Source organism: Mytilus californianus, unplaced genomic scaffold (assembly GCF_021869535.1).
Source record: "Mytilus californianus isolate M0D057914Y unplaced genomic scaffold, xbMytCali1.0.p SCAF_2, whole genome shotgun sequence".
Lineage (NCBI taxonomy): Eukaryota > Metazoa > Mollusca > Bivalvia > Mytilida > Mytilidae > Mytilus > Mytilus californianus.
In genome coordinates, this window is record NW_026262668.1 from 102,673,921 (window position 1) to 102,695,706 (window position 21,786).

General features: G+C 32.4%; 1 protein-coding gene across 4 annotated transcripts in view; it reads left to right on the plus strand.

Moving 5' to 3' along the window:
• Positions 1–21,786, plus strand: part of LOC127730608 (histone deacetylase 4-like) — a 153,045-nt gene that overhangs the window by 15,839 nt on the left and 115,420 nt on the right. For all 4 annotated transcript variants that reach the window (XM_052239068.1, XM_052239072.1, XM_052239069.1 and 1 more), the window contains exons 2-3: positions 10,040–10,203; positions 10,893–10,952. In XM_052239068.1, the coding sequence (XP_052095028.1) occupies positions 10,182–10,203; positions 10,893–10,952 (82 nt within the window). In that variant the 5' untranslated portion in view covers positions 10,040–10,181. The remainder of the gene's footprint in view (positions 1–10,039; positions 10,204–10,892; positions 10,953–21,786) is intronic.

Genomic DNA, 21,786 nt, shown 5'->3' on the forward strand with positions numbered 1-21,786 from the left:
TAGTGTATGGATCTCTCTGACATTGTACCACAAGGTTCCATATCACAAAGGGAATGCTGGGATTGATTTTGGGGGTAATTGCCTCAAAATTTTAGGAATTAGGGGCCAAAAAAGGGGCAAAAAACAAGCATTTTTCCAGTTGCATGATAATAACTTGTGTGTAAGTGTATGGATCTTTCTGAAATTGTACTACAAGATTCCATATCACAAAGGGAAAGCTGGAATTGAGTTTGGGGGTAATTGCCAAAAACGTGTAGGAATAAGGGGCCAAAAAGGGGCCAAAAATAAGCATTTTTATACGACCGCAAAAAAATTTTTGTGGTCGTATATTGGTATGACGTTGGCGTCGTCGTCGTCGTCGTCGTCGTCGTCGTCGTCGTCGTCGTCGTCGTCGTCGTCGTCGTCGTCGTCGTCGTCCGAATACACATTAGTTTTCGCACTCTAACTTTAGTTTAAGTGAATGGATCTCAATGAAATTTTACCATAAGGTTCAATACCACAAAAGGAAGGTGGGGATTGATTTTGGGGGTTATGGTACTAACAGTTAAGGAATTAGGGGCCAAAAAGGGGCCAAAAATAAGCATTTTTGTAACTTCCAGACATAACTTGTGTGTAAGTATATGGATCTCTCTGACATTGTACCACAAGGTTCCATATCACAAAGGGAATGCTGGGATTGATTTTGGGGGTAATTGCCTCCAAATTTTAGGAATTAGGGGCTAAAAAGGGGCAAAAAACAAGCATTTTTCTAGTTTCATGACAATAACTTGTGTGTAAGTGTATGGATCTCTCTGACATTGTATCACAAGGTTCCATATCACAAAGGGAATACTGGGATTGATTTTTGGGGGTAATTTCCTCCAAATTTTGGGAATTAGGGGCCAAAAAGGGGCAAAAAACAAGCATTTTTCTAGTTTCAGGACAATAACTTGTTTGTAAGTGTATGGATCTTTATGAAATTGTACTGCAAGGTTCCATATCACAAAGGGAATACTGGGATTGATTTTTGGGGGTAATTTCCTCCAAATTTTGGGAATTAGGGGCCAAAAAGGGGCAAAAAACAAGCATTTTTCTAGTTTCCAGACAATAACTTGTGTTCAAGTGAATGGATCTCTCTAAAATTGTACTGCAAGGTACCATACCACAAAGGGAAAGCTGGGATTGAGTGTGGGGGCGATGAATCATAAGGGGGTTCAAAAAATTGGGGGGGGGGGATTTTTTTTTCCTTTTTTTTCTTTAAAATTTTCCATTTTAAATTGGTTATTTCTGATTTATATATAAAAGCAAATAATAATGATATGGTTTGAATAGCATACATGTGAACCTCCCGACAGGAGTACAATAATCCTGTTTTCAGGAGTCTCCTCCCGACCTCCGGTTGAAGAGGAAAATTATAATCCCGTGTATGAAATTTTTCATGAATGAAAAATTTCTGCCCAACATATCATCTCAGGCATCTGGTGTAACTCACATTACCTGAAGTTATATTTTACCTGTAAATCAATTAACATGCATAATTATATGGCTTCACTTGTCAGCTTGGGTGTCAAACATACTGGTAATCAATGATTTTTTACCTCAGGCTAACTGCCGTTGTGTAACAAAAACTGTGTATTTATTGGGTTACTTCCCTTGATTTATCCTGTTTTAAGTTACTTTCCTTTTAATAATGAAAATTTTTAAAAGAATATAAATAAAATATAAATTGAACAAATAATCATAAAAGGATGGTAAATAAATGATTTTAAATGTCTTAGGACAAATAAAAAAATAATAATTTGAAAATTATTTGAGGATTCTATACTTCCTTTCAAGGCTTAAATTGAAATTTATATAATAACTATGACCCTTGTTTTACAGTTAGAATGATTTTCTGAGTATGCAAACAAAAGCTATTTGCAGATAGTTAAACAAATGTTCTGGTTGCAATAAATGTTTTATAGAATATGAAGTAAAAAATTTAAAGAACATACTGAAAAAAAAAATGTTAGATTGAACATGTAAAATATAAAGATGGAGAAACTTTATAAGTACAAGGGTACTATAAACATAATAAATTGGATGGAAAGTTGAAGATAACACACTTTAAAAGACCATTTTTACAGCACACAGTTACATTTACGACAAAATTTATGTCGATTAAAAACCTCCTGATCTGAGTCCTAATCTCCTGACCAAAATTTCCCAATCTCCTGATCTGAGTTTCACAGTCCATCACATGTATGAATAGGTAAATTAAAAAATTATAAGTTCTTAGACCACTTTCATTCTGTGTCAGAAACCTATGCTGTGTCAAATATTTAATTACAATCCAAATTCAGTGCTGTATCAAGCTTGAATGTTGTGTCCATACTTGCCCCAACTGTTCAGGGTTTGACCTCTGCGGTCGTATCAAGCTGCGCCCCAGCGGAGCATTTTATTCTAGTTTCCAGACAATGACTTGTGTTCAAGTGTATGGATCTCTCTGAAATTGTACTGCAAGGTACCATACCACAAAGGGAAGGCTGGGATTGATTTTGGGGGTAATTGCCTCAAAATTTTAGGAATTATGGGCCAAATAGGGGCAAAAAACAAGTATTTTTCTAGTTTCAGGACAATATCTTGTGTGTTTACACAACACAAGTGTATGGATCTTTATGAAATTGTACTACAAGGTTCCATATCACAAAGGGAAAGCTGGGTTTGAGTTTGGGGGTAATTGCCCTAAACGTTTAGGAATTTGGGGCCAAAAAGGGGCCTAAAAACAAGCATTTTTCTAGTTTCCAGACAATAAGTTGTGTTCAAGTGTATGGATCTCTCTGAAATTGTACTGCAAGGTACCATACCACAAAGGGAAGGCTGGGATTGAGTTTGGGGGTGATGAATCATAAGGGGGTTCAAAAAATTTGGGGGAGGGATTTTTTTTTTCTTTAAAATTTTCCATTTTAAATTGGTTATTTCTGATTTAAATATAAAGCAAATAATAATTATATGGTTTGAATAGGTAAATTAAAAATTTTTAAGTTCTAAGCCCAATTTCATTCTGTGTCAGAAACCTATGCTGTGTCAAATATTTAATCACAATCCAAATTCATTGCTGTATCAAGCTTGAATGTTGTGTCCATACTTGCCCCAACTGTTCAGGGTTCGACCTCTGCGGTCTTATCAAGCTGTGCCCAGCGAAGCATTTTATTAGAAGTTACTATTTAAAAAATGCTGATTAAGGAATATTAATTTTAGCCATGATCATGTATGTCATTTTCTATTGACTTTTATGATGTATTTTTACATGGTAATTATGGTTGCAAACTCCATTGAAAATTTGAATTGAGATTATGACCATATCTTGAGGGAAAGAATTTTTTTTGGGGAAAAAAGGGGGGTGGGGGTGAAAAAAAAATTGGGAGAGGGGTAAAAAGAAATTGTGAGGGGTGGGGACAATTTTTTCTCTTTTCAGATTTCAGAAATTAAAAAGAAAATTTCTTCAAGTTTGTATTGCACAAAAGCAAAAAAAAAGGGGGGGGGGGGGGGGAGGGTACATTTTTTTTTTTTTTTTTTTGGGGGGGGGGGTCAATTCGCAACAGCATAGTGTATTGCACAAAAGCAAAAAATTAAATATAAATTCAAATCATATAACCAATTCTAAGTTCTTTGACTACAGTTATTCTGTGTCAGAAACCTATTATGTGTCAAATATTTAATTACAATCCAAATTCAGACCTGTATCAAGCGGGAATATTGTGTCCATTTTTGCCCCAACTGTTCAGGGTTGGACCTCTGCGGTCATATCCAGCTGTGCTTGGCGAAGCAATTTATTATATGTATATTTATATATTATTCCTTTATTTAGAAAATGTACCCTCTTTACCTCTTCATCTTGTTTGTTTTTAGCAGTTATATAAAATAAATAAAGGGTTTTGCCTTTTCCAAAAACACAAATAGTGGATTTCAACTGAACTTCAGTAAAGTGGTAAATCTATTAATTGCAATTTGAATTAATTGTTGTTAACTTTCAACTTCCATAAACATGTCATTTCTGGAATAGGAATTAATTCTCATGTGTAAGTGAGTGTTAAACACACATACTCGAAAAATATATATTTTATAATCAGCGAGTTAATTCTCATCTAAGCAACTTGACCTTAAAAGTCTGCAAACTTATTGAGTGTCATAGCCTGTTTTTTCTGATCATTTATACATTGTACCATTGTGGGATGTTGAGGGTATTTTTATAAATAAGGGTAGATACCCAAATTTATGCATTATTTCTGCCATTGAATAACCTGTCACAATTATACAGAAACACTGATATAAAGAAGATTAATTCATGTAGAATGTTAACCAAGAAATACAATGTGACATTAAACTTCAAGTGATTTTCCACCAAGACTAATTATTCCAGTGGGTCTCATCACTGTTGTCATGTTCCTTCCATGAAAGGCTGTTGCTACGAAGTTTTATGGAGTAGATATGCACTCTACTTTTCAATTTTCCTGTTGTATTTAAATGTCATTTTACATCTTTTTAGAATTAAAACCTAAGACCAGATGTTTTAAGGTTGATTATTTGCTGGAAGATCTTAAAATGAAATTGATGATTGATTAGATGTTTATGGAATTATAATGGTACATTTTGAGCTATATTTAGAAATTTAATAAGAAAATCGATTTCCTGACATTCCCGTAGGACATCAGCTTCAAATAATTGATTTAATCAAACAAAATGGCATACTGTATATAGAGAGAAATAACTAAATGACAAATATTTTGTGTTCTTCAATAAATTTCTGGTTGTGGGCTGTGTATCATGTTGCAATTTGGGATGAGTAGTGCAAGCCCACAACTCGTTGCATTAGTATTACTGACAGAAAACACTGATTGGGGATTGCTTTATTATTAAGGTTGATGACCTATCCTTTACTTTTGTTCTACCGTCATACTATTAATAACCTTCTAGAGTAAATTTTATAGACATTCCCAAAAATGGAAGCAAACAGAAAACACTTTTATACGACCGCAAAAATTTTTTTGGGATCGTATGATGTCGTCGTCGTCTGCGTCGTCGTCCCAAGACACATTTGGTTTCCGGACAATAATTTTAGTTTAAGTGAATGGATCTCTATGAAATTTTTTAAGAAGGTTTAATACCATAATATTGAGGTTGGGATTGATTTTGGGGATGATGGTCCCAACCGTTTAGGAATTAGGGGCCCAAAAGGGGCCCAAAAGAAGCATTTTACTAGTTTCAGGATAATAACTTGTGTATAAGTATTTTGATTGCTCTGAAATTGTACCACAATGTTTAATACCACAAGTAGAAGGTTGGGATTCATTTTGGGGGTTATGGTGCCAACAGTTTAGGAATTAAGGGCCAAAAAGGGGCCAAAAAGAAGCATTTTTGTAGTTTCAAGACAATAACTTGTGTGTGAGTATATGGATCTCTCTGACATTGTACCACAAGGTTCCATACCACAAAGGGAAGTCTGGGATTGAGTTTGGGGGTAATTGTCCCAATACATGCAGGAATGAGGGGCCAAAAAAGGGCCAAATATTTTGTTTTCAAAATTTTTACAAATTTCAAATTTTTGAAAAGTTTCAAGAAGAAAGAAGAAACCTTAAATTGAACAGTATTGTGCAATAGATTTGTTAGATCTATGACCACATTTATTTTGTGTCAGAAACCTATATTGTGTCAAAAATTTGATCACAATCCAAATTCAGACAGTATCAAGCAAGAATATTGTGTCCAAATTTGCCCCAACTGTTCAGGGTTCGACCTCTGCGGTTGTATCAGGCTGCGCTCAGCGAAGCATTTTATTTTCTGTATCCAACATTTCTAATGGGATCTAGACCTTAACATATGAGTCAGTAATTTGCAGTATCAACTTTTCTTGGTGTGGTATAAAAATAATATTTACAATGCCATGTCTATTTTACAAGGAACAACTTGAATTTCATTAATAGATATCCTTTAATTTCTGTCATATTTCATGTATTCTTCATGCAATTTTAATGAATGAAAATTTTTACCATTGTTTTTGTTTATTGCACATGTTGTTTCAGTGAATGAGATTTTTCGTACCATATGATAAGTTTATTATTGCATATGCTGATTGAATTAATGAATGAGGTTTTTGTACCATTGGCTCATTTGGGAAATGCTTTGAACTGTTAGTTTCTAATTTTTAATTCTTTTACAGGAATATCAAGATCACATGATCTTGTATTCAACCCTGTACCTTCATTAGGAATGCTCAGAGTCAAAAGTTTGAAACTCAAAGATGTCTTAATTCTTGGAGGAATAATTTAACCGAAAGGGATTTAAAAGTAGAATTAAGGATGCCTAAAACTGCAAGTCACTTCAACTACTCACTCTGTTTTGATGTGAATAAAATGTGAAATGAAGTAAACATTGTTTACAAGATCAACTACAACAGAAACATCAACATATTTCACATATTTCAGATTAAGTACTTTAAGCTTGCTTCCATTAGCTCAAAGCATTCTTTGATTACTCTGGAAGAAATTTTTATGCCCCGGCAGTAGTGATGGGGGCATTAAGTTTTACCCTTGTCCGTCTGTACGTACGTACGTCCGTTCTAACGTCCCAAAATTGGTTTCCGTTCTCTAACTTGAGTTTGCCTCAACCAAATGTTATGAAACTTATATCCAATGCTTATTACCACTAAACACAGATCAAGTTTGAATTTTGGTGGCGTCACTTTAACTGTTCTAGAGTTATGCCCCTTTATAAATGGAAAAATTGCAAAACTTTTAGTTTCCGTTCTCTAACTTAAGTTTGCCTCAACTAAATGTTATGAAACTTATACAGAATGCTTATTACCACAAAACAAAGATTGAGTTTGAATTTTGGTGGCGTAACTTTAACCATTCTAGAGTTATGCCCCTTTATAAATGGAAAAATTGCAAAATTTTTATTTTCTTCTAAATATCAAGTAATTTTTAAAATTGGAGTTATCTTCCTTTGTCCATGATTAAAGTTGAATCAACTACAATCAATGCTTTATACAATGCAATGTTTAATTTTGACTTCCACTGATAAAACACAGATCGAGTTTGAATTTTGGTGGCGTCACTTTAACCGTTCTAGAGTTATGCCCCTTTATAAATGGAAAAATCGCAAAACTTTTAATTTCCGTTCCCTTACTTAAGTTTGCCTCAACCAAATGCTATGAAACTTATACACAATGCTTATTACAACTAAACACAGATCAAGTTTGAATTTTGGTGGCGTCACTTTAACTGTTCTAGAGTTATGCCCCTTTATAAATGGAAAAATTGCAAAACTTTTAGTTTCCATTCTCTAACTTCAGTTTGCCTCAACTAAATGTTATGAAACTTATACAGAATGCTTATTACCACAAAACAAAGATTGAGTTTGAATTTTGGCGGCGTAACTTTAACCGTTCTAGAGTAATGTCCCTTTATAAATGGAAAAATTGCAAAAAATTTTATTTTCTTCTAAATATCAAGTAATTTTTAAAATTGGAGTTATCTTCCTTTGTCCATGATTATAGTTGAATCAACTACAATCAATGCTTTATACAATGCAATGTTTAATTTTGACTTCCACTGATAAAACACAGATCAAGTTTGAATTTTGATGGCGTCACTTTAACCGTTCTAGAGTTATGCCCCTTTATAAATGGAAAAATTGCAAAACTTTTAGTTTCCGTTTTCTAACTTAACTAACCTAACCAAACATTATGAAACCTATACACAATATTAATTACCACAAAACTAAGTCAATTACAAATTTTTTGTTTCCGTTTTCTAACTTTAGTTTGCCTCAACCAAATGTTATGAGACTTACACACAATGCTTATTACCACAAAACTCAGATCAAGTTCAAATTTGGGTAGCGTCACTTTTACCTTTCTTCAGTTATGTCCCTTTATAACTATATGATATGCAAGCAGGGGCATCATCTGTGTCCACATGTGGACACTATCCACATTTATTTCTTTTTGGGCTGGGGAGAATTTTTAGTAATTTGTGAAATCAGTTTTGGTTTACAGGGCTTTGAAAATGGTTTTAAGATGAAAACAATCGGCCTCAATGGACAATATGTATTTCTCTTGATTCTAAATTTTGCTATTCGAGAGAACCGCAATATTATTTCTCTCAAACCTTAGCTGTGTAACCCATGGCTAGGGACTTTTTCAGGGATGAATATAAACACATTTTAATGAAGCATTTGGTATACCAAAGTAAAGAAAAGGTATAGAATTATAGAAAATGGGATGGGTTATGTACTTACAAAACTAGTTTCATCCTTACCTCGCTACACACACACATGAACACAAAAAACACATATAAATGTGCCTTTCAAAGTCACGAACCTTTTTTGTTTAATTTAATCTTCTGAGCCAATTAAGGTATTCATCGTTAAATGAATCATCAATGGTTTGTACTTATTTTTTCCCAATTAGTCTTAGACAAGAAGTGATTAGTGTATATAAGGCCATCTGAGCTTTGGTCATTACTTAATGTCCATCCTCATCTTCAGTCAGTTGTCTGTTGTCCGTCTTCATAAACTTATGAAAAAAAATTATTTGATCCATCAACAAACATGGCCACTGTTACTAAAAATAGAACATAAGGATAAAATGCAATGTTTTGCTGATATATTTCTAAAACTAAAGCAGTTAGAGCAAATCTGGTATGGAGTAAATAAGGTTCAACCGGTCAATATTTATATCTTAAGGCTTTTTCAGAAAAATCAGAGAACCTTTTTCTGAGTTATTGCCCCTGAAATATGAGTTTTTTGGAAATTTCACAATTTCAACTTATTACTCTAAAACTGAAGCAGAAAGAACAAAACTGACATGCCAAAAATATTAAGCTGGTCAAGGTCTATCTCAATTTTCAGAAAAATCAGATAACCTATCTCATTATAAGGAGTCTGAAGATTTCACATATTTTTTACTTTCATGTAGATAGTCTTGTATGTTTTTTAAAAATTTTGGTTCATTTATATGTTTCGGAATTTAGTGTAATGTCCATTTTCACTGATCTTGTATTCATTATTGTTTAGGGGCCAGCTGAAGCCCGCCTCCGGGTGCAGGATTTTCTCGCTATGTTGTAGACCCATTGGTGGCCTTGGGCTGTTTTCTGCTCTTTGGTTGGGTATTTGTCTCTTTGACACATTCCCCTTTTCCATTTTCAATTTTGCTATATACTTTTGCTCTCTATCTATTATAGTTTCTGCAAAAAAAATTAAAAATTGGTTATATCTTGAGAGCCTTTTGTTTCTTATTCGAACTCCTGTGATGAGGCGGTTTAAAAACACCACTGTTTCTTATTCCAACCCGTATGTTGAGGCAGTTTAAAAACACCAAAAGTCTTTTATTTATGAATTTATTCTTAATAAGAGATCATGAGAGCTGCTCAAATGCATGTTGCAAAACATAGTTACTTGCTTACTCTTATTCTTTTTCATACATAAAGTCAACACATAGATGTAATTAGTGGTATTAGTGAGCATCATTCTTCAAATTCTTACTCCATCTTACCAATAACTAGAAATTTTGAAAAAAGAAAATCTCTGAAAGTTTTTTGATGAACCTCAAAATGATAATACACATATATGAAGAAGTCAAAACATAAGTATGCATGTTATAGCAAAATTTACAGGTGGCTCATTATGGGTCAAGATACATGTAGCTGTAAATTTGAACTCTAAAAGAATTTTATGTTACAGGTATAGTCATACTATATTTTTTAAGTCTTTATTTCAGCCTAGTGCGATTAATGCATGTACATAGATTTGTGTTAATTTTAGAATTCCAATTTTATATATAGTCTATTAATGTTGAGTACATTATATTGTTGCAATCACTAATGAATAAGGCTGCCTTTAATGTTACAAGTAAATGTTTCAAATCAGGTCATCACTTTAGCTGGTATTTGGTTTCCAAACTTGGACTTAAAAAATCAATATGCTTAAACAGAATTTACCATAAATATCATGGTATAGCACAGCGGAGATTTATTAGATGTTGCTAAAAATAAACAATCTTCTATACTTTTAATTGCAGATGAACATTTGATTGGCTATCTTCACAGTCCTGTTATGTAAAGTATTGCCTGTCTGCAAGTGACATTAAGAAAGCGTATAATACAATTTTTTTGGATAGAAGTCTATGGTACCAAAAAGGTTTGGATGATAGATCCGTCATTATGTCGGCTAATAATTACCCATGTAAGTAAATGCTATAGCAGTATGTATTTAACTGAAAAAAATTCTTATTTAAACTATGTTATTTCTACAAGTTATAATGGAAAGTTAATTATTGGTAAATAAAAATAATGTCTTCATTCTTCTTTGAAAATTAATTAACTGTAATAATTATGTTTCAGATAGTTGGTTCTGAAAAGAAAAAAAAAATATCACAATAAACATTTCTCAATAACATAGATCAACTGAACAAAAAGGTAATCAAGTGACAGCTTTTATATTTACCCTGACAATGCATGTCCTGTCATTTGATGAGTTAGGTTCTTTTTTTGCATCTCATGGTGCTCGTAAGTTTCAAAGGGTCCGGTTCACAAAATATACTCCTGCAACAAGTGTTACTGCGTAAGCTATTTTTCTATGGCATTCAATTTAATTTAATGACTGAAGGAAAGAAAATTCAGAAATATTTGGTTGCAAAAAAAAGGCATTTTTGGATGGGTGACGTGAGCCTGGGAAGAAGCAATATATTACAAATGTACATCCCAGGTCAGGTTGAACTTTTGACACTTTAAGTCAAGGAAGTTAGAAGTCCACAAAAGTTTCAAACATTCAGAAATATATATAGTACGTGTTTTCAGACAATGGGGGTATTGAAATTCAGGTTCATTGAAGCCACTTGATCTGAACCTCCTTGAATATTTTTGTCATTTCAGATATGAATAGGAAGCTAATTTATAAAGGAAGTGTTGACTCTGGTTTTCAAGAACCTATAGGTAAGTCTTCTATCCAAAAGACATTACCAGTTTTATACCTGGTATTTTAGTTAATTATTGCTCTGTCAATATATATACTTATATTTATGCAGTGCGTAAGGTCATGTTTTTCCAAAACTGCTAATGATATCTTGTTCTAATGTAGAACCAAACACCACATTTCCAGGTAAGGGTGAAGTTTGCAGTCTACATCAAAATTATCTCCCCATTACGCCACCAAATTTTTTTCAATGGTAAAATGTAAACCATTGTAGGGATGATGCGCTGTCAATTATGCTCTTGAAAACTGATATATTTATCCACAAAGCATCATTATGATCTTTATATGACAGTTGTATTTTAAAAGAAAAATGTATTTACTAGCTATCAAGCATCATTTATGTACTTTTATGCCTTTAGTCAACATAAATCTGTTGTCTGATGGGTTGTCAGGGGGGATTTTCGAAAGTTCAAAAACATTAAAAAAAATTCTAATTAAATATTGCGTGGAAGGGCAGAATAAAAAATTTCAGAGTTTTTAGACTTATAACCCTAGATATCACACTCAAAAAACTTATGCATTTTTAAGAACCACAATTAAAGTCTGTCGTCAAGTACTTTTAGTAAAAATTTGCTATTCAAACACACCTACTCTGTTGTTATGACTCATTAGAAAGGGATTTCACTTGACCCATACATTTCATTTTTTAGTACTGTGAATTCTTAATGTTGTTATATCAACCTGTAGCATAAATATATGAAAATAATAGAATCTGAAGCAAGATGACGTATCAAATATTCTTGATTTATTTTGCTTTTCAAGACAAAATAGTCAACTCAAACAGGCCTGACCATAAAAAAAGGTGTAAACTACTTTCTCTTTTCGATGAAATTATTACCCATTTTTGTCAAGCCTGCGACTTATGTCGCAAAAGCGAGACATAGCGCTCCTACATTCTGTCGTTGACGGCGTCCACAAATATTCACTCTGTGGTTAAAGTTTTTGTCGAGCCTGCGACTTTTGTCGCAGAAAGCTCGACATAGGGATAGCGATCCGGCGGCGGCCGCGGCGGCGTTAGCTAACTTCTTAAAAGCTTTATATTTTAGAAGGTGGAAGGTCTGGATGCTTCATACTTTGTATATGGATGCCTCATGTTACGAAGTTTCCGTCAGTCACATGTCCAATGTCCTTGACCTCATTTTCATGGTTCAGTGACTACTTGAAAAAAAAGTTAAGATTTTTTGTAATGTTAGATTCTCTCTTATTATAAGTAATAAGATAACTATATTTGGTATGTGCGTACCTTGCAAGGTCCTCATGCCCTTCAGACAGTTTTCACTTGACCTCGACCTCATTTCATGGATCAATGAACAAGGTTAAGTTTTGGTGGTCAAGTCCATATCTCAGATACTATAAGCAATAGGTCTAGTATATTTGGTGTATGGAAGGACTGTAAGGTGTACATGTCCAACTGGCAGGTGTCATCTGACCTTGACCTCATTTTCATGGTTCAGTGGTTATAGTTAAGTTTTTGTGTTTTGGTCTGTTTTTCTTATACTATATGCAATAGTTCAACTATATTTGGTGTATGGAAATATTTTATGATCTATTTGGCAGTCACGCAGGTTTTATTTGACCTTGACCTCATTTTCAAGGTTCATTGCTCAGTGTTAAGTTTTTGTGTTTTGGTCTGTTTTTCTTAAACTATAAGCAATAGGTCAACTCTATTTGTTGTATGGAAGAATTGTTAGCTGTACATGCCTGCCTAGCATGGTTCATCTGACCTTGACCTCATTTTCATGGTTCATTGGTCAATGTTTAGTTTACTTGGTTAATGTTAATTTTATGTGACAGTTGTAATAAAGCTTTATATTTAGGACTATCAACATAATATCAATGATTAGTAAAGAAGGCGAGACATTTCAGCGTGTGCACTCTTGTTGAAATTTTAATAACTTTCTTAAACTATCCTGGATTTCTACCAAACTTGGACAGAAGCTTGTTTATGATCATAAGATAGTATCCAGAAGTAAATTTTGTAAAAAAAAAATCCTGTTTATCCGTATTTTACTTATAAATGGACTTAGTTTTTCTGCTAGTTAACATTACATTCACTCTGTGATTAAAGTTTTAAAAATTTTAATAACTTTCTTAAACTATCCTGGATTTGTACCAAACTTGGACAGAAGCTTGTTTATGATCAAAAGCTAGTATCTAGAAAAAAAATTTTGTAAAAATTTATTTCCTGTTTTTCCGTATATTACTTGTAAATGGACTTAGTTTTTCTACCAGTAAACATTACATACAGTCTGCAGTTAAAGTTTTTAAAACATTTATTAGATTCATAAACCATCCTGGATTTTTACCAAACTTGGACAGAAGCTTCTTACAATCACAAGATAGTATCTAGAGGAAAATGTAAAAATTATTTTCTTTATCATTTGTTCATTCAATAAATTTATGTTTCAACTCTTTTTATAAATCTATAGATTTGATTGCATACTGTATTCATTTTTTACAAGCATAACTTTTTTCATACATTTCAATATTTTATTTAATTATTCCCCTATCACACTGAAAACATAGACAACAGCAAACCCTTACGAATTTTTAGTATATTTTCCAAAAAAAAAAGCTGTCCTTGGGGTAGAGATGCAAATTAAGGCTTTATAAAGGTCAACCTTTTATCTTTCTGAGGAAAGTTTTTTGGTGTTCTTTATGCTTATGCACAAAAAAGATTCACATGTATTTGCACCTTCCACAATTGACTGTTTTGTGAAAATTTGTGATTTAAAATTTACAAATATCTTGAAGCTCCATACCATAATTTAAGTAAAAACATGTATATAAGATGCATAAAATCCTAAATTATGCACCTACATTTAACCTTTAAAGCCCATAGAAGCAGATGTATACAATGCAAATATACCAACTTGGCCTTTTTTACCTTCTCTAATAAAGAGTTCCATTTCTTTTGTTTAATAATTTCAACTGGGTATCAGCCTGTTTGAGCACTCACAAACTTGTTAGAACTTCTTTATGCACTGGTATATATATTATAAATTATTGTGTTTATTTATGGACAGATGGATGCACCCAATTACAATATTTCCTAATTTTCTGTCAGGAAGTGGATATAGAAGCTGCTAAACAAAAATCCACAAAAACATGATTTTAAAAATCCAGCTTTTTCATTTCACATTGTAATTACTCTGCAAGTTGGCAACAGATGGCAAAACAGAGACACCAATTTTGAAATAGCTTTTAGTGCAGAAAAGCAATTCCATAATAAACCACCTGCTTTGCAGATGTGTCCTGCCAATAGTTCTTTTGAGTAGGCTTTATACCTATATATTTGACACCTTTAACAATCATAGAACACAAAGTATAATGACATCATCAACACAAGGTTTATGATTATTGATGGGTAAATGGTGTGAATTACGTATCTTACATGTATCACTCAGTTTTCTGATTATTGATGTTCACCACATACATGACATATTAAAGATTGTTTAATATTACAACTATCACACAACAGGTTCAAACTGATTAATTAAGTGAGTTGTTTAATCTAATGAAGTAAATAACCTCAACTATTCTCTTGATACAGTTCTGTTCCTGTTATTGCAGACTTTTTGTGTCGAAGTGTATATTTAATCTATGCTGTCTTTTTGTGTCAAGGTGTATACATTTAATCTATGCTGTCTTTTTGTGTCAAGGTGTATATTTAATAACATTCATATCTTGTTTTAATAAGATTAAAATTGTAGTCTGATGTAGTGCATACCCATAACCAATCCCATTTTAAGCTTACCTGAACCAAAGGGCTAATAAGAGCCATTGATGTCATTAGGCATTTGTCATGTATTGTCTTTTGTAGAAGTATGGTGTACTTTGAAGATTCTAGGCCAATTGGGACTTAATTTATCTGGCATCATTATTGAGGAGTTTACCTTTAAATTTATGTTCAATTATGTGCCCTGCTGACAGTCCAGCACAGCCACTGTTAAAAAAAAAAGAAAAATTCTGTTATGGGTAAATTGCTATTAAACTTTGACAAAAATAATACATTTCTTCTTACAAAGTTAACTGACATTGGTTCATTAACAAAGACCTTTCATTTATATTTTAGTGTATTTCACTGGTGTGACTTTCAACTTATGTGCCAAATAAATCAAAATATGACTACAACTGACTTATTCCAATTTACAGTACATATATAATATGCTCAATGTTTGACTGCTACAACCACTGTCACTATAATTTGATCAAGGTGTTTGACTCTTGAGATTTGTGTCCATTTTTTGGTTAAATAGTAAAAAAATATTCCTGTCATTTTATATATATAATTCTTATTTGGGAGCAACATCACACTTCAGTTGAAAAAAAAATCCAAATTTTATAAAAAATTAGATCCATTGAACTCCCCACAACATTTTCTACAGCCAACACAGGTGATGACATTTCCTTTGGGAATGAATGACCATGTTAATGATACACTTAATTCTTACAATACTATTAAAATGTTTTGTTGACTTTAAAAGAGTAATTGCCCTTGCTTGTTATGTGCCCCCTCCATATCTTTTAGACCAAAGAGCGTATAGGAGATTATTGGGGCTTGTCTATTAAACATTTATGGTTATCCAGATCAATGATAGAATTTGTTTCAATGCTATTATATTGTTTAAGATATGATGCAGAGTTATTTCCCTTTGCATGAAAAGGTACCTCCTTGCTTCTAATGATGAAAAAGTTGCATTACAATGAGAAATAGGTTAATAAATTCAAGGGAAATTTTAATGATAAGGTTTCCATACCTTAGCAAATTTATGTAGATAATTGCATAACTTATTGTGGAATTGATGATTACTGAACAGTTTTTATGGAGGAGGCCTGAATTCCTGCAGAAAAATAATAAAACATGCTACATGCAGCAGCCAATGTGCAGCAAGCAGTATTGATTTTTCATAGTGATTACAATTTCTTACAATTTTAGGCCATTCACTGTTCAATTCCTGAATGAAAATGTGTATAGCACAGTGGTTTATATTACATTTCATACATCAACTGACAATTTGCCAACATATTTTATATGATAATGAAAAGAATAAGTTTACACTTCCAATCTGCTGTTTTTACAATTAACTTGAGTCATTTTCAGTTAAAAATGCATTACAAAGTAAACAAGGAATGGAAGTTCAGGAGGGGTGAAGGAAGTCAACTTAAGCCTCTAGTTTATTAATGTTATGACACTGTAGGGCATGTAGGAATGATCTAGTTTATTCACGTTATGACATTCTAGGGCATTTAGGAATGATCTAGTTTATTAATGTTATGACACTCTAGGGCATGTAGGAATGATCTAGCTTATTAATGTTATGACACTCTAGTGCATGTAGGAATGATCTAGTTTATTAATGTTATGACACTCTAGGGCATGTAGGAATGCTCTAGTTTATTCATGTTATGACACTCTAGGGCATGTAGGAATGATCTAGTTTATTCATGTTATGACATTCTAGGGCATGTATGAATGATCTAGTTTATTAATGTTATGACACTCTAGGGCATGTAGGAATGATCTAGTTTATTCATGTTATGACATTCTAGGGCATGTAGGAATGATCTAGTTTATTAATGTTATGACACTCTAGTGCATGTAGGAATGATCTAGTTTATTAATGTTATGACACTCTAGGGCATGTAGGAATGATCTAGTTTATTAATGTTATGACATTCTAGGGCATGTAAAAATGATCTAGTTTATTAATGTTATGACATTCTAGGGCATGTAGGAATGATCTAGTTTATTAATGTTATGACACTCTAGGGCATGTAGGAATGATCTAGTTTATTCATGTTATGACACTCTAGGGCATGTATGAATGATCTAGTTTATTAATGTTATGACACTCTAGGGCATGTAGGAATGATCTAGTTTATTCATGTCATGACACTCTAGGGCATGTAGGAATGATCTTGTTTATTAATGTTATGACACTCTAGGGCATGTAGGAATGATCGCCTTGTCCAATTAGCTGTTCATCAAACAAGTAATTTTGTCACACTCCTCTCAGGAACTACTGAACAGAATGACTTCATAATAAGTCAGCAGATTGACAGTTATAAGAAAAAGTTTTAGATAGATCTGTCAGGTAATTACTTCCTGATTGAATGTACTTTGAAGTTGAATAAAAAAAATGTATTATACACTAATCTTAGCAACTATTGCACATACTGACTTTTTTGGTGAGCATCTAGTCAGTTTTCAACATGTTGAAAGAAAACAATTTTTTTTGTCTGACTGTTCTCAGGAACTACTGATTATAATGACTATACATTTAATCAACCGATTGACAGTGGTGATTTGTAGTGTGAACAATTTTAGACACATACTTCCTGTTTTCTTGTACTTTGAATTAAGAGTTAGGGTAATCTCAGCATGAACAATGCGTGGTGCTCCTTGTTGATAACAACTGCAATATTTTAAACCAGAAATACATTAAGTGGTCTTATTTATATGTATATATATATAGCGTTTTTGTTAAAATATACTTTTTCACTTTTTTGATCTTTTGGAAAATGTTGTTTGTGCTGTATTTAGACCCCTCTACCAAGAAATTCATTAAAACTTTGGATGAATGATAGAAACCTGAGAGGTGTATTAAATATATGATTAAACTAATAATATCCCATATATTTACTGTTAACCTTTAATTTTATGGCATTCGTTTTTTGTGGATTCTGTGTCTATGGTTTAATATATTTATTTTCTGTTCAAAATGCATTTGTTTAGGTAAGTGTAACATAAATCTGAAATTCATACACCATGATAGTTATATTTAACAGTCAATTGCACTTTTATTGTCAAAGCTATCCAAAGTTCACTCAAAATTAAAATTTTAATTAAATTTGCATTTAAGAAAATAAAGAATGGAAACAATCTGATAACAAATCAAGTTTACATTACATGTACACTTCTGGAAAAGTAATGTAAAGTACACATGAAATAAGGAAAGTCATTAGAAAAAAAATGAGAACAGATTTACCTAGAAAATGTGCTGTAATTGAGTTAAAGTACAGTTTACAATGTTTGATTTTAATTCTTAATAAGTACAATGCTTCAGAATTGATATTTATTGTATCTTTTATGCAAATATTAGTTTTTAGTTCTGGAGTACTAGTTAAAAGTGCACATGTCCTGGTGTTGATAAAAAAGAACTACAAATATCGTGATCTGAAGGTTCTTCTAGATGCAGAATTCCTGGTCTATTTGAATAGTTGGAATGCAAAATAATTTGATGTTCTGTTTTGAATTTTCCGTCTTAAATTTATATCAGGGTATAACCTTATATCATTTTCATGATATTTTTGAACTTTCCTTATATTTTAGCCAATCAGCATAGTTTACACAATAGATAACCAAATAGCAAAAATCATAAAGGGACAGTAAAATAAAAATCAAGAATAAACAATGGCCATATGTACATATAGTCAGGAGCCCAACCTTAACATGTTCCATTTTTTTTGGTAATATGAAAAAAAATTCCATCTTTTCCTGCTGTTACATATTCATTATGGTTTATATGGCTTATCTTAATTACATAGAAGATTTACTAGTGCAAATATTCTAATTTTAGCTTTTCATCAATATTGGTTTGATTGGATAGATTAATGTGTTCTAGGGTTACTTAACATTGATATTGGTTTTATATCACACACATATTACAGGAGGTTAACAGAACCTTAACTGATATGCTATACATGTATGTATTCTTAGGCAATATTTTCTGTAAACCATATAACCCTTTTGATTGACTGGGGCAACAAATGATAATCCAAAGATGTCTACCAATCAGCAGTACAACCAATGTTAAAGTAGGTGTTGTGTTTGGTTTTGCTGGAGGTATAAAAAGGCACTCATGACCTGTCTGATTTGGATGTGCATACCCATGCTTTGAGTAGGGAAGAGTATAACACACTTTGCACATTAAAGAACCTTTGAAACAACTTTTTGAGGGGAGCCAGGGTTGCATGGTTCAAGACAAAATTACTTCCACTCTCCCAACATACTGGTACTAATTATCCAGTGGCAGTCAAATAATTCCCTGCCCTTAATGTCTGTTGATCCAGTTTGGACAACAATCAATCAATTAATCTGAAATAAAAAGCACAAAATTTTATTTTATGTAATGTATTCCCATTTATTAAAGGCAGGTTTATATTCATGAATACTATGATTTATGGGTACCCGAAATAAGGTTTGATGATATTCCTATTGCTAGATTTTTCTGATTTCAATTTCCCTGAGGGAAGCATAACAGATCAACTGTCAGAAATAAATTTCAAAGTTATATATAACTAGAGCAATTAAGTTCCTCCCATTATATTTCTTAACCAAAACAGGAAATATTGCCTGCTTTGAAAATTTTAGTCCATTACTAGGATACTAGACTTGCTACAATTCCCTTTCTTTTATTTCTTTCTTACTTATTTATATGTTTACTGAAAACTGCCATGTTATTGAATGCCCCAGTATACTGATTGCCCTTGAAGAAAGGGTGTCAATATAATGGCAAACTCATAGTTATAGCAATAAAACTGTTAAAGGGGTAAAATTGATAAAAAAAAAAGAAAATTAGGAAGGGACGTGTAGCAAGTCTATTAGGATCCTAGCAGTGGAATTTTGACTGAATTATATTTTATCTAACTTGTCATGATCAGAGAAACAGACAAGATTTCTCTAAGACTTCGTTAAAAAGATAAGAAAAATAGACAAGATAGGAATCTTTAACACAATAGACATTTAATAGAATTGGCGTAATACGAGAACACTGTTTTGCTAATATTTACATTTCTAATTAGAACTCGAATTTAATGTTAATACATAATTTTAATTTAGGTTATTGGCCTTTTAATCTTATTTTAGGAAAACAATGTTATAATAATTATATTAAAGGCTTATGTGAACTTGGCTGAACATAAATAAAGGATTATCCTATTTTGAAATATGGAATTATTGATGATATTTTATAATTAAAGAAAATATTAAATGCAGTATGCATTTTCTGAATAAGCTTTTACATTTATCTTTTTGAGAAAATATGAATAAAAGGAGTTATGGGATATGTGACAATGAGACAACACCTAATGACACATAAGCCAAAAGACTTCTGGAGGTCAGCATAGGGTCTTTAACAACATAAAGTGTCTGTATAAGTCTAGACAAGTAGTGGGGTAAAAATATCAAAGGAAATTATCAAAGATCTACCTTCAACACCAAACTCATAAAACTTAAGGACCAATGAAAAAATAAAAACATGTGACAGACTTCCTGAAGTAGGACATGGACATGTAGCAAGTTAGAAGTTTATTCTAATTATCACCATTATATTGTGATCATAGTAAATAAAATTAGATGTAAAAAAAAATATATCATACATTAAAATATCAGTTGGGGAGGGGGGAAGCACTTTATTAAAAAATGGTGGTATAGCAGACAACTTTAACATAGGTACACAACATGTTAAACAATTTTAAATAATACTGTATCAATAAATGCTTGCAGAAACTGAAAGAAAGCTGAAATTAAGACATGTACTGTAAATTTTCCAAATATTAAGGTCGAGGGTTTCTTTATGAATCCAGAAATGTGTTTCTGACTTACAACATTTATAAAGTGTTGATTTCATTTACTTGGATGTATTGAATTTGAACTATTCATTTTCAGGTCATGCCATCTAAGAGCAAGGTCATAAGTTTTAAAATTAGACAAAAAATTGTCTGTGAAAGTGCTTTCTTGATTGTAATTCAAATATTTTATATTGGTTTTGCAACTTTACTAGGAAATATTGTCATATACAGTGACAGGAAGATTCTTATTGATTTTGATGTTACTATGTCCAAGGTCAAGGTAATTTTTTGTCTCGTCTGTGACGAAAAGTCGCAGTATGAAAGACATAGGGATTATAATCCGTCAGCTGCGGATGTGACAATCACGGCATAAACTATTTGTATAAAGCTTTATATTTTAGAAGGTAGAAGACCTGGATACTTCATACCTTGTATACAGATACCTTATGTGACGAAGTTTCTGTCTGTCATATATCCATTGTCCTTGACCTCATTGTCATGGTTCAGTGACTGCCTGAAAAAAATTACAGTTTTTTTGTCAAGTGAAATACTCATTTATTATGATTAATAGGATAACTATATTTCGTATATAAGTTTCTTGCAACGTCTACACTACACGTCCATCAGGTAGGGTTCACCTGACCTCAACCTCAAAATGTGGATCAGTGATCAAGGTTAAAGTTACATTGTCAAGTCCTTATCTTAGATACTATAAGCATTAGGTCAGCTATATTTGGTGTATAGAATGATTGTAAGGTGTACATGTCCGACTTGCAGGTTTCATCTGACCTTGACCTCAATTTCATGGTTCATTGGACAATATTAAGTTTTTGTGGTTTGGTCTATTTCTCAGATACTATACGTAATATGGCCACTATATTTGTTGTATAGAATGATTGTAAGGTGTACATGTCCATCTGGCAGGTTTCTTCTAACCTTGACATCATTTTCATGGTTCATTGGACAATGTTTAGTCTTTCAGTTTTGTCTATTTCTCAGATATTATAAGCTATGGGTCAATTATATTTATACCCCACGCAAATTTTTTGCGAAGGGTATAATGTTTTTGACCCGTCAGTCCGTCTGTCTGTCAGTCTGTCCGTCTGTCCGTGTGTCCTGTTTCTTGTCATCGCAACTCCTCTCAAACCACACAACAGAATTTCATGAAACCTTTTCAGATAATAAGGACATACTATGTAGATGTGCATATTGACAGGA